General features: G+C 45.0%; 1 protein-coding gene across 3 annotated transcripts in view; it reads right to left on the reverse strand.

The window, feature by feature from the left end:
• The window catches only part of LOC147458829 (beta-galactosidase 6-like), a 41729-nt gene that overhangs the window by 18321 nt on the left and 3337 nt on the right, over window positions 1-20071 (reverse strand). For all 3 annotated transcript variants that reach the window (XM_086510257.1, XM_086510258.1, XM_086510259.1), the window contains exons 11-14: window positions 19889-19980; window positions 19682-19791; window positions 19473-19580; window positions 19279-19389 (exon numbers count right to left, since the gene is read on the reverse strand). In XM_086510257.1, coding sequence (XP_086366383.1) covers window positions 19279-19389; window positions 19473-19580; window positions 19682-19791; window positions 19889-19980 — 421 coding nt within the window. The remainder of the gene's footprint in view (window positions 1-19278; window positions 19390-19472; window positions 19581-19681; window positions 19792-19888; window positions 19981-20071) is intronic.

Consider the following 20071-nt stretch of genomic DNA (forward strand, 5'->3'; position numbering starts at 1 on the left):
GTTTTCTATAGAGAACATCTTCTTCAACTCACGACAGACGGATTTGTCACACAGCCCAGTTACATGGACACACATCTATCTCATAGGTTACGATGTGCTATTGGCCAGATTCGCACATCTTCACACCAGCTTGGGATTGAGACAGGTAGATTCAGAGGCATACCAGCAGACCGTAGGATATGTCAGTTATGCCATGCAGAGCCAGAGACAGAGTTTCACTACATATGTCGCTGCACAGTCTACTATGAGATACAGGGACGCTTTCATTGTCTATTCAGAGATGGTTTTGACTCTTTAGACAGAGTCATGAGATATCAGGATCAAAGATGTCTCGGATTATTCCTACTTGAGATTCAGAGACATAGAGACGCTCTATTGAATGGGCAAAGACAGAGACAGTCCCAGAGACGCATCTCAGATTTCTTCAGTCTGAGTATCACAGAGTCAGAGGGGACATTACCACCAGAGAGCTCGGGTCCCACCCATACACACATCAGCGGTACTCTCATTGATCGAGCTATAGAGTTAGGGAGATCGAGACGACCGCGACTGAGGAGGGAAGCCACGCAGCACCGGCGGAGATTGCGGCAGAGGATCCACAGGATTCTAGCACGACACCCAGAATGTTGATCGGGATAGGCTTCATGCTACTGCTATATTGTATCATGGTGACACTTATCCCCACTTTGTACCTTTATGGCATGATACCATTGCTCAACCTACCAGCCACCCATAGGAGTCGGTAGCACTCCTATCAGTTCTTTGTTTGTAGTTTTCTTGTTTGTACCCAGACTTGGTACTAAACTCATCATTGTAATCAGTTGGTCTCATAGGCCATTTTGGCCTCTTGTAGACGTTAATATATCATTTCATTTCTCTCTCTCTCTCTCTCTCTCTCTCTCTCTCTCTCTCTCTCTCTCTCTCTCTCTCTCTCTCTCTCTCTCTCTCTCTACGCGAAGGGGAAGAACTAAACTCGAAAGAGGCTTCCTCATGGGCGGAGCGCCTTTCTAAAACACAGGATAAAGTTGACGAAGCAGAAAAATGGATTGAAGGTGCAAAGAAAGGAAAGGCCCGGATGCCAGAAGCCGCACAGACTTCTACCATCATCAATATGACCATTGAGGAGGAACAGAAGAGGAGGACTAGAGCCCTCCATGTGCGTATTACTGGTATCAAAGACACCGAAAATGTAGAAGACGAAGTGAAGGAACTCTTGCAGCGCATGGACATCCCGGAACCTATGCACACAGGTGCTTGGAGAGTAGGAAAGAAGGGAGTGGATGAGAAGGGAAACGTCAAAGAGAAAGCACTTATTTTGCGTTTCCCGACTTTGGAAACAAGGAAGGAATTCCTGAAGAAGAGACCAGCACTTAAGAAAACTGGAATATTTATGGGGGATGACCTTACTTTAGCACAAATAGCACATATGCAAGAGTTGATGCCAGAGATCAAGGCAGCAAGGGAGAAGGGAAAAATTGCCTTTTATAGAGGAGGGAAAGTAGTGGTTTTGGAAAAACGCACAGCATGACGGTGCGAGACATATGGGACCACACTCCGGATGGCGGCATGGAATTGTAATGGATCATATAGGCTGGATGTGGGTGCCTTTGAAGATAGCTTCAAAGATAGAGACATTGTCTTTTACTCGGAGACGCATCAAAAATCTGGACAGTTGATGCCAAGTGTGACTGGCTATTTATGGGAGACAGCTTGTCGGCCAGACGCTAGATCCCAGCATGGAAGTCGAGGTTCAGGAGGGGTAGCAGTCTTATTCAAGGAAGAATTGCTGTCACAAAGTGATGACGTGGCGGACAGCAGAAACCCTAATTTCTGCCAGAAACCCTAAAATTCCTGCAAACCCTAATTTTTGCCAAAAACCCTAAATTCCGGAAATCGCGGAGGCGGAATTTTTTTTTTTTTTTTTAATTTTTTTTTTTTTTGGAAAATGATGAGCGACGCGAATTTTGCTGTTGCTTTTTTTTATAAAAAAAAAGAGAAAAGACTCTCAAGAGAGAGAGAGAACTGATGCTTTTGATTTTAAAAGCTTTTGGGGCTCTGCTTTTGGGCATCCCTTGTAACCTTTAAATTAGTGGTGAGGGCCTCACTTCTCAGAGCATCTGGATGCAGAGTCTGAGAGTGAAACCCTAACCGCTCTCTTGTACTTTGATGATTGATTAATACAAAAAGAAATACCGAAAGGGGCGCCAGTCTTTGGGGCCAATATCTCTAGGCACGGAACTCCGCCGGGCCAGTGCAAATCTATTGTGATCTGTGAATTGTTTTGAAGTGGTTATTTGGTGCTGTCGCGGTTGATTCTTGACTTGGAGTGTCCAAGTTTGTTACAGTGGTATCAAAGCACGGCCGATTTCTCTTCTACGGGAAATCCGATCCCCGAATTTTTTTCCGCGGCACCTATGGCTTCAGGCAATGATCAGTCGACTCCCTCTGCATCTGGAGATGCGGGCTGGGATCACAACGAAGATTCAGGCAGAGAGTATGGCCCGCCTTGGCCTACTTAGGCGGAGCGGCGAGAGATAGAGCGTCGCCAGTTGATCAGCATGCAACAATGATGATGCTCAATTTTGCCAAGGAAGCGAAGATGGCAAAATATATGAACCAGACCTCTTTGGAAGAGGTACAGATGGAGTGGCAGAGAACCACAACACCACTCCCGAAACCCGCTCTCAAGAAACCTTCTGCCTCCAAGAAATATACGGAGAAGGAACTGGAGAACGTGGTTGATGCACGGATTGCTCAGCTTTTTGACACACAAAAGAAAGCCAAAAAGCACGGCAAAAAGCAGAAGAAAGGCACTGACTTCCCGAGATATTTGGATCGTCGGTCGACATTTGACAAGGCAAAGAAATTGAAGAAGCGCGTCAAGTTTGAAGACCTACCCAGTTCTTCTTCTTCTTCTTTTGACAGTTCTTCTAGCTCCTCGGATTCGAGCGAAGAAGACAGAAAAGGTAAAAAGCGAAGCAAGAAGCAACGCTTTGGAAAGGGCAAGAGAAAGGCAAAGAAGGCTAAATCTCGCCCAGAGACTGACAGTTCTACTGAGGACTCGTCTACAGACAGCTCAGATTCCGATGACGGAAAGTTTTATGCGAACAAGAAGAATTTTTACAAAGCCAACCAGTATGACTTTCTCGAAGATAAAAGCAAGAAAGTCCGAGAGTTTAAGGAAGGTGGCCACTCGATCAAGTTTGATACTTTTCAGGATACTCAGATGCTTCGAAGGCTTTGTCTTTTATACACCAGTTTGACATCGCTTTCGCGGGAGGACGCTATTCAGAGCACTCCAAGATTCGGAGAGCTGCCTCTTACTTTAAGGGGAATGCTCGTACTTGGTGGTCCACGCTTCTATTAAGCAAGACTGTGCCAGTTACATGGCTGAAATTCAAGAGGCTTTTTATTTCTTCTTGGTTGACTCAAGAGTTTGAGCGAGATATACGAGCTGCTTGGAACCATCTCCGGATGACCAAGAGCGATACAGTGAATTCTTATTGTGAAAGATTCTGGAGCTCTTCATTCAAGAAGATCTCGTTCAGAGAACAGATTGAGCGGTTTACCTTGGGTCTACCTACAGAGATCCGAGATCGCTGCTTGGAACAGAAGTCAGCTTCTATTCAGGAGTTGATGAGTCATGCGAAGCGGGGCTTTGCCATTCACTCTGGCAGTCTGACCTACCCCACAGATGAGGCCATGACACAACGAGCCGAACAGACTTCTGGGAATGAAAGTAGAATGAAAAAGAGCAATCCAGAGAAAAAAAAAAGGATGCACGACCCAAGCTTACTCCTGAGGAGAGAGCTCGCTTCATCAGAGAGAGGGGAAGTGCTTTGGATGCGGGGAACATGGACATATTTCCGCAAAGTGCCCTGATAAGGCACAGAAAGAACAAAATGATAAAGACGACGACAGGTCTGAGAGTTCGAGAGCAGCTGAGGAATGTGGCAGAAAAGGCAGATAGAACAGCAGAACTGGTACCACATGGCGTGGGACCTGCACCGAATCTAATGAATGAAAGTACAAACTTTGCCGCTTTCAGGGCAAAGTGAAGGATCAGGAAGCTCTTTTGAAGGAGCCAAGGCCAACTTCTTTTCACTTGGAATTGGCGGCTCGATTTGGAACTACGCCCGACAGACTGACGCCACAGGCGGAGGTAGTTCGACTGGCACCCGGATGGGATGTTGCCATTACACCGAGCATTGGCAAACTTCGTTTGCAATGACAGGGGTGTTCAGGGCACGTGAGTAACGTTCTACTTGGGATCCCTTGGTACCACAAGAACTATGCCGTGGTTGACTACCGGGCCGAGAAAGCGACTTTGATAAATAAATGAAGGGCTTAGAGATTGTACTTGATGAACTTCAGTTTTCTTACTCATTCTTTTGGGAGAACTGAACGATAGATAAAAGTTGAATATGTTTTGACCTGAAGAAAAGAACGCCAAGATTTTTTTTTCTCCACGCTCATGCCGATTGCTTTTGAGAGGACTTGAAGATCATACCATTGATCTGATATCTGGAAGCACGCCACCGAATCGGCCACCTTATCATGTGAGCCGAGTACAGAATGAAAAGATTATGAACTCAGTGAAAGACCTCTTGGAAAAGGGTCTTGTCCAGCCTAGTACTTCACCGTATTGCTCTCCAGTGTTGTTGGTTTTGAAGAAAGACGGATCTTGGAGAATGTGTATCGATTATAGCACTCTCAACGAAATCACCGTCAAGAACAGATTTTCGATTCCTAGGATCGATGATATACTCGACAGGTTACAGGGATCCTCGTGCTTTAGCAGGATTGACTTGAAGAGTGGATATCATCAGATCAGGATAGCACCAGGAGATGTCTACAAGACAGCTTTTCGGACGACTTTTGGGTTATTTGAGTTTTTGGTGATGCCTTTTGGCTTAACCAATGCTCCTGCGACATTTAACCGGATGATGGACATGATTTTTCGAGAGTACAGACTATTTGTTGGCACTTTCTTTGACGACATCTTTGTTTTCTCCAAGAATGAGGCAGAACACAGAGATCATCTGCTTCAAGTCTTTCAGGCAATTACGAGATCACACGTTAGTGATTAATGCTAAGAAAAGTGAATTTTTCCTACTAGAGATACACTTTTTGGGACACATTGTGTCAGCAGCAGGAGTGCGAATGGACCCGGCCAAGATAGAGACTATCCGTGATTGGCCCGATTTGAGGAATGTCCATGAAGTTAGAAGCTTCTTGGGACTGTGTTCGTACTACAGGCGGTTCATACGAAAGTTTGCAGAGGTTGCTTCCCCTTTGCATACCTTGACACAGAAAGGAGTACCTTTTTCGTGGGGACCCAGAGAGGTGATTGCCTTTCAGACATTGAAAGAGAAATTGACTACAGGACCATATTTTGACTTTGCCGGACTTGCAGAAGACATTTGAAGTATATTGTGATGCTTGTGGTCGTAGTCTGGGTACGGTCTTGATGCAAGAAGGCCATGTCATAGCTTACGAGAGCCGTTTGTTCTCTAGGCCGGAGATGACAGCACAGATCTATAGAAAAGAGCTTTTGGCGGTTATCCACGCTCTTACTCAGTGGCGGCATTACCTACTCGGAGCGGATTTTACTGTCTTTACAGACCATCAGAGTTTGCGCTACTTCTTGTCATAGAAGCAGCTTTCGGAAAAGCAGATGCGGTGGGTGAACATCTTGTCACAATTCCACTTCCAGATTGTCCATGTGCAGGGACAGAAGAATGTGGTGGCAGATGCTTTGTCTCGGAAACCGTTGGTTCTGGCTATTTCCGCGATACATCATAGGAGCTTCGAGGATATGGTCGATCAGTATGCCACAGATACAGGTTTTGCAGATATGTTCACACGGATACGGGATGGGGAGACAGTAGCTGGATACTCCCTTCGGGAAGGCTACTTGATGAAAAAGACTATGTTGTGCGTTACACAGCCGTTGAGGGAAAAGGTTATGACTGATTGCCACTGTCCACCTTTTACGGGTCACCGCGGCATTGCTACCACCATGAAAGGGGTAGAGAGATATTTCTTTTGGCGGAGACTGAAGAAGGATGTGGAAGAGTTTGTGCGCAGTTGCTTGGTATGCCAGAAGGTCAAGTTTGACAGGCATAAGGCACAGGGATTGTTACAGCCTTTACCCATACCCACCCGCCCCTGGGAAAATATTGAAATGGATTTCATTTTTTTTAATCTCCCGAGAATACAGAATGATCACGATGATTTTCCGATTACATGGCACGCCTGAGACGATTGTCTCCGACAGAGACCCCAGATTTATGAGTTTGTTTTGGAAAGCAATTTGGGAGAACATTGGCACGCAGTTGCAGTTCTCGTCATCGTTCCACTCGCAGACTGACGGGCAATTTGAGATTGTCAATTCAGTGATTTTAGATTTATTGAAGTCTTGTATCTCGGATCAGAAGACTCAATGGGAAAAGAACTTACCTTTGGTGGAATTTGCCTACAATAACACGATACACTCTTCGACGGGGAAGACGCCATGTGAGATTGTTGAAACTGCTGCGAAGGTTCCATCCTTCCAGAGCACGAAAGATTAGAAATTTGAAGCGGATGAATATTCGCGAGATTTGGATACGGCTTTTGCCAAGGTTCGCGAGACTTTACAGAAGTCTCAAGAACGACAGAAAAAGGCAGCGGATCGCCATCGTCGCGACTGGAAACTGAAGGAGGATGATTGGGTGCTCTTACTTTTGAGAAGGCACGCCTAAGAAAGAAACAGGGAAAGGAGAGGCTTTTTCCAAAGCTTAGTGTGTGATACTACGGACCTTTCCAGATTACTGACAAAATAAATGATGTCTCCTTCCGATTGAAACTGCCAGATACTTGGAGGATTCATAATGCATTGCATGTGAGTCTCTTGAACCCTGTTAAGGGTGATGTGCCTGATGATGGGGAGCCTGATGAGCAACCCAAAGTGGAAGAAAACGAGGAGATCCTTGTTCCTGAACAGATTTTGGCACATAATGATACGAAGAATAAGGGTAAAGTCCGAAGGCGGTTCTTGGTTAAGTTCAAGAACTTTCCTGCATTTGATGCGAAGTGGATGGAGGAGGAGGACCTAGCAGATACTCCTCGGATTGTGAAACTTTACCTCGATGTTTTGGTTTAGCATAGTCTACTCCAAACGAAACCCAGAACTCAGCTTGGCCGAAGATCTGGTGCAGTGGGATGCACAAGAGGGGAGTCACTCCACTCCTTTGTCAACAGATGCCTCGATTTTGATACTAAAGTCACTGATGTCTCTTTGAGCTTCAGGGATACTGAGAGCTGACAGTATTCTGCTGGATGACTTTATGAAATGGAATTCCTGATTATGATACTGATTTGTTCTTGACTTCTTGTGAGTGCAGGAACTGATAGCCGAAATGACTGCAGCATTTTGGTCTGATTGATCTCGAATAGACATGGTTGCAATAGGGGTTAGTCAATCGGACATCGTTGAGGTCCCGATTGGACCTAGATGTGATTGCTAGCTACATTGCCGATAAATCATGGTCTAAGATCCGAATGAATGTTCAATGTCATGTGATGTCCTGTGATGTCTGGTGATGTCCTGTGATGTCGTGTTATGTGACTGTCGATTTTGTACATGTGCTAGATGTGTGTTCCTAGTACGAAGGTACTAACAGTCAGTGTCTGCTAAGACAGTTTATGGCTTTTGTCGGTTTTGCAGGCGTAATCGCGGTCGATTACAATGCTTTCAAGAGGGGGGTATGTCACAAAGTGATGACGTGGCGGACAGCAGAAACCCTAATTTCTGCCAGAAACCCTGAAATTCCTGCAAACCCTAATTTTTGCCAAAAACCCTAAATTCCGGGAATCGCGGAGGCGGAATATTTTTTTTTTTTAAAAAATTATTTTTTTTTTGGAAAATGATGAGCGACGCGAATTTTGCTGTTGCTTTTTTTTATAAAAAAAAAGAGAAAAGACTCTCAAGAGAGAGAGAGAACTGATGCTTTTGATTTTAAAAGCTTTTGGGGCTCTGCTTTTTGGCATCCCTTGTAACCTTTAAATTAGTGGTGAGGGCCTCACTTCTCAGAGCATCTGGACGCAGAGTCTGAGAGTGAAACCCTAACCGCTCTCTTGTACTTTGATGATTGATTAATACAAAAAGAAATACCGAAAGGGGCGCCAGTCTTTGGGGCCAATATCTCTAGGCACGGAACTCCGCCGGGCCAGTGCAAATCTATTGTGATCTGTGAATTGTTTTGAAGTGGTTATTTGGTGCTGTCGCGGTTGATTCTTGACTTGGAGTGTCCAAGTTTGTTACAATTGCAGCCGCTATTACAGATTGTCCGGAGAGATGACCAGGCGAGATACATGTGGGTGAGACTGAGAGATGAGACAGGCAGATTCTTATACATTGCTATATGTTACTTTCCCCCTAGCACATCAGTCTATACCTCACCTAGTGGGCAATCCCCTTTCTCTATACTTGAACATGACATATGGGAGTTCTCTAAAGATGGAGATATCATTCTCTTGGGAGACTTTAATGCCAGGACGGCCAACTCCCAAACGGTATTTTATGATACCTCGGAGGAGATGCTTAGAGAGATGGATATATCAGAGATGGGACTTGACAGACACTCACAGGATAAAGAGCACACAGAGTATGGGAGATATCTCATGGAGATGACAACTACGCATGGTCTGGCCATACTTAATGGTCTAGAGATTTTTCCTTCGTCTGGGGGTTTCACATGCTTTCCACACAGACATGGGGCCAGTGCAGTGGACTATGTCATGACTTCACCGAGCTTCATCTCTCATATTCAAGATCTCAGTGTGGGCCCTAGGCCTGTTGGAGTAGCAGTGGACCATGCTCTCCTGACTTTTTCAGTCTCTTTCCAGTATAGTGTCTCTCAGACACCACGGAGGATTGCACACACACGGTATACTTTTACACCAGAGACGGATTCAGTTTATGTGGAAGAGATTTACAGACGGATGGGGGCAGCCGAGCCTGTATATACAGTGGAGGAGATCACCACTTTATTGACGGAGATCTTGCATGGGGCAGCAGCAGAGGCATACCCACACACTCAACCAGATCAGAGAAGACGTTCTGGGAACATGCCTCAGAATAGTTGGTATGATGAGGAGTGCAAAGAGATGAGAGTTCAGATTCAGAGCGAGCTTATACTTGGAGTCATTACATATAGACAGTCTCGGATTGCCCTTCGGCGTTTAGTGCGACGGAAGAAGCGGGCCTTTTTAGCCCAGATGGAACGTGATTTGTATCAGCTCTTTTTGAGCCGAGATTCAGGTGAGGCTTGGCGTCTCTTCCATGAGCACTCACCTCCTCCAGTGATTACCTCTCCCGAGATTTGGGGTCAATATGCAACATCATTATATACAGTACTACCTGGGCAACCACCATTACCAGACCCTCTAGAGCCATGTCCAGCCACTAATACCTTCTTTACCACTGAGATGGTGAAGAACGCCATTGACAGGATGAGGACTAGGAGAGCATATGATCATGATGGTTTGGTGGCAGAGCACTTGATACATGCTAGAGATTTACTGTCAGAGGTTCTTGCGCGGTTGTTTAACCGTGTCATGTGTGAGGGACTACCCGAGTCCTAGAGATTATCTACTATTGTACCTCTTTTCAAGGCAGGGGACCCCACGGTACCAGGGAACTACCGTACTATTATGATAGGGCACACATTGGCACGGTTGTATGCATCCATTCTTGAACAGCAATTGAGTAAATGGGCAAAAAATGAGGGCATACGAGCAACAGGACAGGTTGGATTCAGGAGGGGTTTCTCCACTTTGGACCATATTCTTACACTCAGAGCCATTATTGAGGAGGGTCGGGCACATGGGAGACGGATGTATTGTTGCTTTGTGGACTTCCGCAAGGCATTTGACACAGTGCCGAGGGCCAGATTGATGCACAGGCTACTGAAGTTGGGAGTACCCACAGAGATCATATGGGGGATCATGGCTTTATATGGCTCAGTGACTGGCCAGGTACGCACTCCTGAGGGGATTTCTGACATTGTTCATTCCACTATTGGAGTGAAACAGGGGTGACCTTTGTCCCCTACACTTTTTGGTATGTATGTAGATGAGGTCTCTGACTACATTGACAGAGAGGGTGACAGAGGCAGTCAGCTAGCAGGGACATGAATCCCTTTATTATTATATGCTGATGATATTGTGTTAATGTCAGATTCGCCAGAGGGCATGCAAAGACATTTGGATGCATTGCACAACTTTGCAAAGGATAGTGGACTGTCTGTGAACCTTGGTAAAACCAAGGTTATGGTGTTTAACACCACACCACAGTGGGTCAAGAGATCGGCACCTACACTCGTCTATGGCCAGGACACTGTGGAGTACACAGATGAATATACATATCTGGGGGTGGTATTCACGGGACCGAGGTTTACCCTGAGGAGAGCAGCAGAGACTAGACTATCCAGAGCCTATGTGGCATTAGGAGGGCTAGAGAGGATGTGTTCGCTGGTTCAGTTTCAAGAACCACGAACAAAACTATGGCTCTTTGATACTTTGGTTGCTTCAGCTATGCTTTATGGGGTCCAAGTTTGGGGACCATCTGTGAATCATGACAATTGGAGGAACATGGAGAGACCCTTGGTATTTATGATATCCCGGATGATTAGAGCCAAGGCCTCTGTACCACATGAGATTATTCGAGCGGAGGTAGCCGCCCCTCCTATAGAGATTGAGGCTCTTACCAGATCAGTGTCCTTTATGCACAGTCTATGGGATACACATAGAGGCAGATATACTAGACTGGCTCTTGAGTCCTCTAGACAGTTAGCGATGCAAGGAGATGCATCATGTTGGTATGCACAGATGACCTCATGGTTTCAGAGGCATGGTTTCAGCATGGATAGATTGCCTCCCTTTCAGTATTCCCTGGATGCACCCTCCCTGCCAGTCACACGGACGGAGATCACTAGACTCATTCGTCAGGATCTTATACAGTTGGACATCAGGAGGACATGGGTAGAGCCAATACAGGAGTTGGGCACGAAGATGGCTTTCTACAAAGAGCACCTTCTCCAACTTTCAGGGGATGGGTTTGTGACTCGTCCGAACTACATGGACACTCGTTTATCTCATGGTCTGCGATGTGCTATTGGTCAGATTCGCACATCCTCACACCAGCTGGAGATTGAGACGGGTAGATTCAAAGGGATACCACCAGAGTCTAGGATATGTCAACTATGCGGTAGAGAGCCAGAGACAGAGCTACACTACATATGCCACTGCACTGTGTATTATGAGATACGAGGGCGCTTCCATTGCTTATTCAAGGAGGGTTTTGGACCCCTAGATAGAGTCATGAGGTATCAGGACCAGAGATGCCTTGGCTTATATCTACTTGAGCTACACCGACATAGAGACAATCTATTGGGGAGACATGGAGTACGACAGTCGCAGAGACAGATCACAGATTTCTTTGGATCGAGGGAGCCAAGAGACCAACCACCAGCATAGGGTTGTACCCGCATTCATACTAGAGGCACCCTCATTGACAGGACGATTGAGCTCGGGAGATCGAGACGACCACGACCGAGACACAGGAGCACACTACATCGACGAAGACTCCAGCAGAAGATCAGAGGCATTCTAGCACGACACCCAGATTGTCATTGAGGGCCTATTCTACATTTTCACATTTCACACTTCATTTCAGTTTTCATTTTTTACTTTCAGTACTTTTTGTACTTGTACTTCAGACATTGTATTAGATTCACCACTTTGTATCTGATGGTCTCATAGGTCATTTTGGCCTTTTGAAGACGTTAATATATCATTTCATTTCTCTCTCTCTCTCTCTCTCTCTCTCTCTCTCTCTCTCTCTCTCTCTCTCTCTCTCTCTCTCTCTCTCTCTCTCTCTCTCTCTCTCTCTCTCTCTCTCTGTGTGTGTGTGTGTGTGTGTGTCTGCATTGAGTAGAATAAAGCAATGTCCAAAAGCTGCGCTAGCTGCCGCAAATTGCGTCCCGTTTTGCGGACATCCATACGTACATCTGCCACGTGTCAGCCATTCCGCCTTTTTCGACCAGCCTCGCCACGTCAACATTTCAGCCTCCTACAAGGCAGCCACGTCATCATGTCACAGGCGGGTGTGTGAGTATACAGCAACCACGTCACCAGTTTGTGACAATTCTATCCCCTCAACAAGCAATGGGGGAAACAATGGCTAGAGGCAAGATGGGGGACAGCAGTGAAGAACATTTGGACCCCCAATGGCCTATGGCAATAAGTACTTTATGTGGAAGGTTTTATTGGGGGCTCTCGCAACAGGTGTAAAAATTCACTCCAGAGGATCGGCCCAGATAGATGTAGTGGCTACAAAATGGCTTGTGAGGACCTTGTGTGTGTGTATGGGTCCAACTTTATTTATTCTTTGTGTCACTTGGGCCCCATCGCACGGGGTCCCATAAGTTGGTGGCAACTCTTCTTTAAAAATAGGCCACTCGGCCAAACTTTGCAAGTTGGTGAAACTCTTTCTGTTGCTTCTAGGGTTTAGGCTTCTTAGCCGAGATCTGCGGTTGGCTTCGTTCTTCAGTGGCTTGACACACCAGCAGTTTGTGACATCCCCCCTTCTTGAAAGAAAGTAATTGCCCGCAATTACCGTATATCTGCAAAACAACTCAAGTTATCTCAAAAATTTCAAAGGGACATTCCGAGGGACGATCAATTTTCTCATTCCAAATCGGAGCTCTTGATTTCCTGGGTCGTTGGCATCCCAAAAGAATCTCATCCAATAAGGAGTCTCATTCCAAATTGGAACTCTTGATATCTTGAGTCATTGATTTCCTAGAAGTATCTCATCCAATAAGGAATATTCAGTGGTTGGCACATTACCATGCAACACGAATGCTCACATATGCATGTCAAAAGACATAGAAACATAAAGCCGTCAATGAACACTCCCCCCGTAAATAACCATCCATGCCATGAGTTGTTCAATGACTCCCTCATCACTCCTCCCGCATAACCTAAAAAGGTCCCGTCCGAGAGATATAGAGGCCTTTTACAACCAAACCTTCCCAAGACCACAGCCTGCATCGTTTGGAGGTTCAAGCATACGACCAAACGCTCCCCGGACATCTAGTCTGCATCATTTGAAGGTTTTCCAACATACAACGAGACACTCCCTAGACATCCCGTCTACGTCGTTCCGAGGTTTTCCACCATACAACCAAATGCTCCCTAGACATCCCATATGCGTCGTTTCGAGGTTTTCTAACATACAACGAAACGCTCCCCAAACATCCCGTCTACGTCATTTCGAGGTTCAGACAATACCCAAACAGCATTTCTCACTACTTCACCCGGGAGTTAAATCACCAATCATTGAAACCAATATTAAAACCAAAGTCAACCAGTTCAAATCAGCACCAAGACAGGTTTAAAACAGATACCATTCATTTCAAAAAAATGTCAAACAAAACTTGCTCAAACAAAGTTCAAAAGTATCAACTACAAAACAACTAGAAAATTCATTCAAGTATTTGTTCGCACAGCCGAACTTTGAGGACGACTTGCCTGTCCTTTTGCATAATGGTAATGGTTTGGTTCCAAATGTGGAGAGTCGCATCATTCTTGTCATGCCAAGGCATGCCTAAGAGAACGTCGCAATTTCCCAAATTCTTAATATGGAAATCAGCTTTTCCATGATAATTTTGGATAGTCACTGGAAGAGCACCAATGAGTGGTACCACTTTTTGAGTTTGCCCCGTGGCTAGCTCGGCTTCAATTTCTCCACCCTCTGCATCATAATCAAAGTGCATCTGCTTCAAGAATTCTAGATGGATGAAGTTCTCTACAGCTCCGGGGTCAAAGAAAATAAGGGCTTTAAAGCCATTGACTTTGCCATATGCTCGGCACAATTCATTTGTACTTTCAAGGCGTATGCCATAGATATCAAGGACTAGTCCAATAGCGGGTCTAGCTCTCTTAGGAGGTGGCAATGGGGTTCTGTCAACCGTCGGTGCGAGCGTTGGCTCCACTTGTCTATCAGTGCAATGGGGACAACTAGAATGGTCATGTCCTCTTTGAAAGCATCCGAAGCATCGACCTTCTTGTGATAAGATGTCTCGTTGTTGAGGCGTCAAACGAGGCCTTTGCGGTTGACTTTCACGGGACTCTCCAAAATTTGTTTGTTCCAAAGGTTCTTCTGTGGTAAACTCCAACTTTCCCTTCATGAGTTTGTAGCCGACCGCAGCATGGTCCATAAGCTCTTGCATGGCGGAGACTTGCTTGGAGAGACAATATTCCTGCGATGGTGATGATAGTCCAATGGTGTATCGCTTGCATTGGGCCTCCAAGGGAACAAACTTAATGAAGGACACCGGAAGGTACATGTCGAGAAACCTTTGGTTATAGTCGTCTATAGTTTTTGGGTGGCAAGCATTTTCAAGTTGCCCCACTCTGCCAAAATCCAGACTTCAAAGAGAGAAGTCGTATAATTGCGTGCAAAGACTACCTTGAAAGCTTGCCACGTCCTTGGAGCATGCGGTTGTGTCGCGATTGAACTCCACCATTACATCGCATTATCTTTTAAAAATCCCGTTGCCCGAGAAATCTTGGACTCTTCTGTATAGTTCCCCAAAGCATAGATGTTGTCGAATTGTTGTAGGAACTGCAATGCTTTCTTCCAATCTTTCACCCCGGAAAAAGTGAAAAATTTGACTATCGTACCGCTATCATTGAAATCTTTCGATTGGTTAGACGTGTCTCTTGGGTACGGATAATAAGAGTATCCATATGGGCTCCAACCATTGTAGCCTAGTGGCGGTGGTGGTGGGGGAGGTGGGGGCAACAACGGTGGCAAAGACGGTTGCACTGGATCAAGGTCAAATGGCTGCACCATATTCCTGAAAACTCCCCGATCGAAACAGACTGCTGGGAAGGTTGTTGGTTGGAAGCTCTCGTACTTTCTTGTGCCGGAGGAGGAAGTACCACTATGAAGAGGTACATGGATCATGATCCATGTTTCTTTGTCAAATTTTGACAGTATAGCTAGACAAGGTCATGCACATGATTTGTACCAATTTTCACCAAATTCTGAGGTTTGGGTACATGAATCGCAATCCATGTTCACCCACTTTGGACTTGATCTTTGGGCAGCTATATCTCAAATCATTTTGAATTTGGAGTTGCCAAATTAGCTCATTTTTTCCAAAATTGAACTTGGAAAATGTTTCCTTATGTATGCACGACAGTCTGGGAAAGTCTCAGGTCAACCTCAAAGGGGGTAACATATAATTTAGAAACTACTGTATACTTTGCAGCATCGAGAGCTGAGCATGCCGTGAGAGAATGTCGCGAAGCTCGTCGAGGAGAAATTGCAAGTATTCTGATGAATCCATGAACACCATGTCTTGGGTTCCTTATAACTTATGTCTTGTAAGATAGAGCGATGAAGACGGGAGCGCGTCCGATGCGCGATGAAGTAGGGGTGGGAGTGGCTAATAAGTCCGGGGTCGGGACACAAAGATACTTCGAATAAAATTCCAGTAGACTTTGGAAGCACCGGTTTGCTTTGTCTACTCTTTGGTGGGACCGGTATGCTTTCAGAAATACACACGCCTGAAGCTCTGATACCATTGTCATGGGACAAGCACCACGTGCCAACGGAAAAGAAAAGACTGAACAAACTTTTAGCACTTCAATACCGACTAAACTAAAAGAGGTAGACGACACAAGGAGTGGCGGAGTTCCACCTCGAGAGAGAACTGGCCCCAAACCTTCGGTATTTCTTTATATTACTCGGTACAATGCCGGTACTCACGCTCTGCACCTTCACCCAGAAGAGTGCCAGAGAATGAGCCCTCTACACATATTTAAAGGCCCTTGGCCTTGAAAGCAGTTACATGAAAAGCTTGAAACTCAAAAGTACCTAGCCAAAGCTGGCGCTACAAAATCAGTCAGCGTAAATCACGGAAATCCATACAGGCTGCCACATCAACAAGTTAGGGTAGATTGCGGAAATCTATACAGGCTACCACGTCAACAAGTTAGGGTAGATTGCAGAAATCTGTACAAGCTACCAGTCAACAAGTCAACGCAGATTTCAGCTGGTAAGAACAATTGCCACGTCATCAACTTTTATGCTATCTCTGTGTGCGTGGGTCTAACTTTATTTATTTTGTGTCACTTGGGCCTCAACGGACAGGGTCCCATAAGTTGGTGGGAACTCTTCTTTAAAAATAGACCACTCGACCAAGCTTTGCAAGTTGGTGAAACTCTTTCTGTTGCTTCTAGGGTTTAGGCTTTTCGGCCGGCATCTGCAGATTAGCTCTATTTTTCAGTGGCTTGACACGTCAACAATTTGTAACACGTCCCAAGGCTTTCCTGGTGATTTCTTCTAGTTTAGCTGTGAAACCCTAAACCTGTAGGAAAACATAGCACGCTGTAATTTTCTGTTTTGGATTGTTTTGAGCGGAGCGAACACGCCTACGCGTGTCTCAGTAGGCGTGTCTCAGGTGCTCCCGCACGCAATGGGACAGTTCCCCTTTAAATCGGGCGAATTTTCCCGCAATGGAATTGTGTGCATTTGTGGGAGATTAGCAATTAGCTAACCCTCAGAAGCCTCTTGCCTTGGCAAACGTGCATAAAACATGTCACAAACCAGTGACATGGCATGGCCCTGGACACACAGTCCCAAGTGACTGGCAACAGTGTGAAACGCGGAACAATGTTGACGTGGCAGTCCCAAATTTTCCGGCAAAAAAAGCGGAGATAGTGTTGACGTGACACGGATGTATGGAAACCTGCTTTTGCGCAGTTGATGACATGGCAAAGTTGCTTTAACGCTGGCTGAATTTTATGGCATCTTTTGGGATAAAATTGCTTTATTTTTAGAAGCTTTTGGATTACTGCTTTTGGGGCTCTGCTTTTGAACATTTCTTGTAACTTATAAATAAGTGTGCAGGGCCCTCACTCCTCAGAGCATCTGGATGAAGAGTCTGAGAGTGAGAACCCTCCCACTCCCTTATACTTTGAACACAGACTAATACAAAAAGAAATAACGAAAGGGGCGTCAGTCTTTGGGGCCAATATCTCTAGGCACGGAACTCGCCTGGCCGTGTCGAATCAATTGTGAATTGTGAACTATTTTGAAGTGAATATCTAGTGTGTAGCGGTAGAATCTTGACTTGGAGTGTCCAAGTTTGTTACAGTGGTATCAGAGCGCGGCCAATTTCTCTTCTATCGGGAAATTTGATCCTTTTCTCGCGACACCCATGGATTCCAACAAAGAACAGTTGACTTCCTCTGCATCTGGGGATGCCGGAAGAGATCACAAAGAAGATTCGCATGAAGAGTGGCCCACTAGAGATTGAAGAGATGGAACGTCAACAATTGGTAGACGACGCGACAAAGATGATGATCAACCTTGCAAAGGATCCGAAATTTGCAAAATTTTTGACTCAAACATCCTTCGATGAGGTGCACACCCAATGGCAAAAGGCCACAAAGCCATCCCTCAAACGGACACTCAAGAAACCTCCTACTCCGAGGATGTTTACAGAGCAAGAATTGGAAGAGGTGGTTGACACACGGATTACTCAGCTTTTTGACGCGAACAACAGAGCCAAAAAGCACGACAAAAAGCAGAAGAAAGGAATTGACTTCACGGGTTATTTGGTCATCAATCTACTTTTGCGTCGGCAAGAAAGCATAAGAAGCATGTGCGATTTGAAGGAGTATCCAGTTCTTCTTCTTCTTTTTCTTCTAAGAGTTCTTCTAGCTCTTTTGACTCGAGCGAAGAAGACAAGAAAGGGAAAAAGCGAAGCAAAAAGCAAAGCTTTGGAAAGGGCAAGAAAAAGGCAAAGAAGCCTAAGTTTCGCCCAGTTTCTGACAGTTCTACAGAGGACTCGTCTTCAGATAGTTCGGACTCCGACGATCACAGATTTTAAGAAGAAGCATTTCTATAAAGCCAACCAGTATGACTTCCTCGAAGATAAAAACAAGAAAGTTCGAGAATTTAAAGAAGGTGGACAGTCAATTAAGTTTGACACTTTTCTGGATTCCGAGATGCTTCGAGGGCTTTGGCCTTCATACAGCAATTTGATATAGCTTTCTCTGGAGGGCATTACTCAGAGCACTCCAGATTCGGAGGGCTACCTCTTTCTTCAAGGGAAATTCTGTAGACCCTAATAGGTTGAGATAGTCTCTTGCTCAAGGAAAGGAGAACAAATGGGCCAGTTAGCAACAGGTGCTCTTTTCAGAAGCCTTCAAGCCTCTATAACATATGGGAGAAGTCACATAGCAGAGATAATTACCTCTCCCTACCACCATCAAGCTATCTGTGTGGCAAAGGGCACGGAGATAGATAATCATGGACAAAGCATACACTTTCTCATCATACGAACCTAAGAGGGTATTCTACCTACATGACTCCGATGTTAAAGTGTTATTCCCTTTGACTCACTCATAGAGCGGACATTAGTGCATGCCGAGCCAAACAATTAACTCTCATTACGGAAAGAGGACAATTGGTCTACTTCAGTCTCTCTCAGTTGCACAACAACCCTAAGAGAGGAATATTCTGGAATCTAATATCGATACAGACTGGATATGATGTAATCCAGACCAAAAGGATCAGATTCAGAGAGGCAGTTAAGAAGAAGAAAAAATCTGGCTCAGTTTCTAGAACCAGAAAGAGATTCTTCACAAATTCTGGCGAGATTTGCGACTTTCGGCACTATGCTGAATAGTTTGTTGTCGCTAGTTGAGCACAGTAAGATAGTTAGAATCTGACCACTTCTTATGTTTCAAATAGACCAATTTACAGAGCAGGTTCCCAAACCAGTGTATGGATATATTTAACATTGCAATGAAGAGAACAACAAGATATATCTAACATTGCAATCAAGAGAACAACAAGATAACTTAGGGTATCATTACATGGGTTCAAGATTGAGGTTGGGAAGGCAGCAGGCAAGAGGTCTGGTTCGCATACGATGCTGCCTTGGAGACAGAGTCCAGGGTGCACTTTCTATGCAGATGCCCAACATGTTATGAGCTCAGGGAGTGATACCACTGTCTATTCAGAAAGGGTTTAGGTCCACTTATGAGAGTCATGGAGAGAGTATCCATACTACAAATGCTTAGAGGTCAAGCAACTGATAGAGAGTTCAACAAAGATGTACATTAATAGAAAAATGACCTCTCTGCATGCACACACAACTACTCATGTGCTGACTGTCTGGATTGACGTATGTCATAAGTTCTCACCTTGTACCATGTCATCGGCTGGTAAGTTGAATGTGTCTCATCTGAAGCCCAGTTGGTACTCAAATTATTTTTCTCAGAATAAAGCTCAAGTTTCTCACCAAGCAGCCCAATCTGTTAAAAGAAAACTATCAGTTGATGTGCTCCTCAAAGGTTGTGAGTACAGCACTTGAGCAGGATCCAATGAAAATTGTTACCTGGTATGTCCATTCCTTTCTAGTGAGGTCTACCTTTTTACCTTCCCATACAAGGGACATGGGCCCATCAATACCCGTTCCAGTTATGTCAAAGAAGGAACCATAGGTCTGTAACCATCATCAAGCCAACCAGTTTAATGCAGAACTTTGTGTATACAAGTGTGGAGGTGTGTGCCCGCACACATGCGTTGAAAACAGTTGTGGCATACCTTCAAGCCAACTGTCGTGCTTAGAAGGGCAAGAGCATTTTTTCCTTCTTTCAAAGTCAGAGGAAGTTGAAGCTGAAAGTTGGGATCATCATAATTCCCATATCCATTTCCTATTCAACAAAAAACGATTAGAAGTCAGCGTATGCTGGCACATTAAAGGAGGTGTCAAAAAGATGCCTTAGATGATACAGAACTTGAGATTTTTACCTATAAGCTCCCCATTCAGAAAAATAAGCATGTTATCTCCAAGGGATCTTATCACTAATCGGCCTACACCGCTCGAGCTGTTGCTGTAAAGGCTGGAAAATAAAAGCATTTTGGAAGATGTGATGTTTCATCATTAATTTACAGGAAACTCTAACTAGCTTGGAAAGCAGAATTAACAATCAC

Source organism: Adiantum capillus-veneris, chromosome 4, assembly GCF_014529385.1.
Source record: "Adiantum capillus-veneris isolate H3 chromosome 4, ASM1452938v2, whole genome shotgun sequence".
In the NCBI taxonomy this organism is placed as follows: domain Eukaryota; kingdom Viridiplantae; phylum Streptophyta; class Polypodiopsida; order Polypodiales; family Pteridaceae; genus Adiantum; species Adiantum capillus-veneris.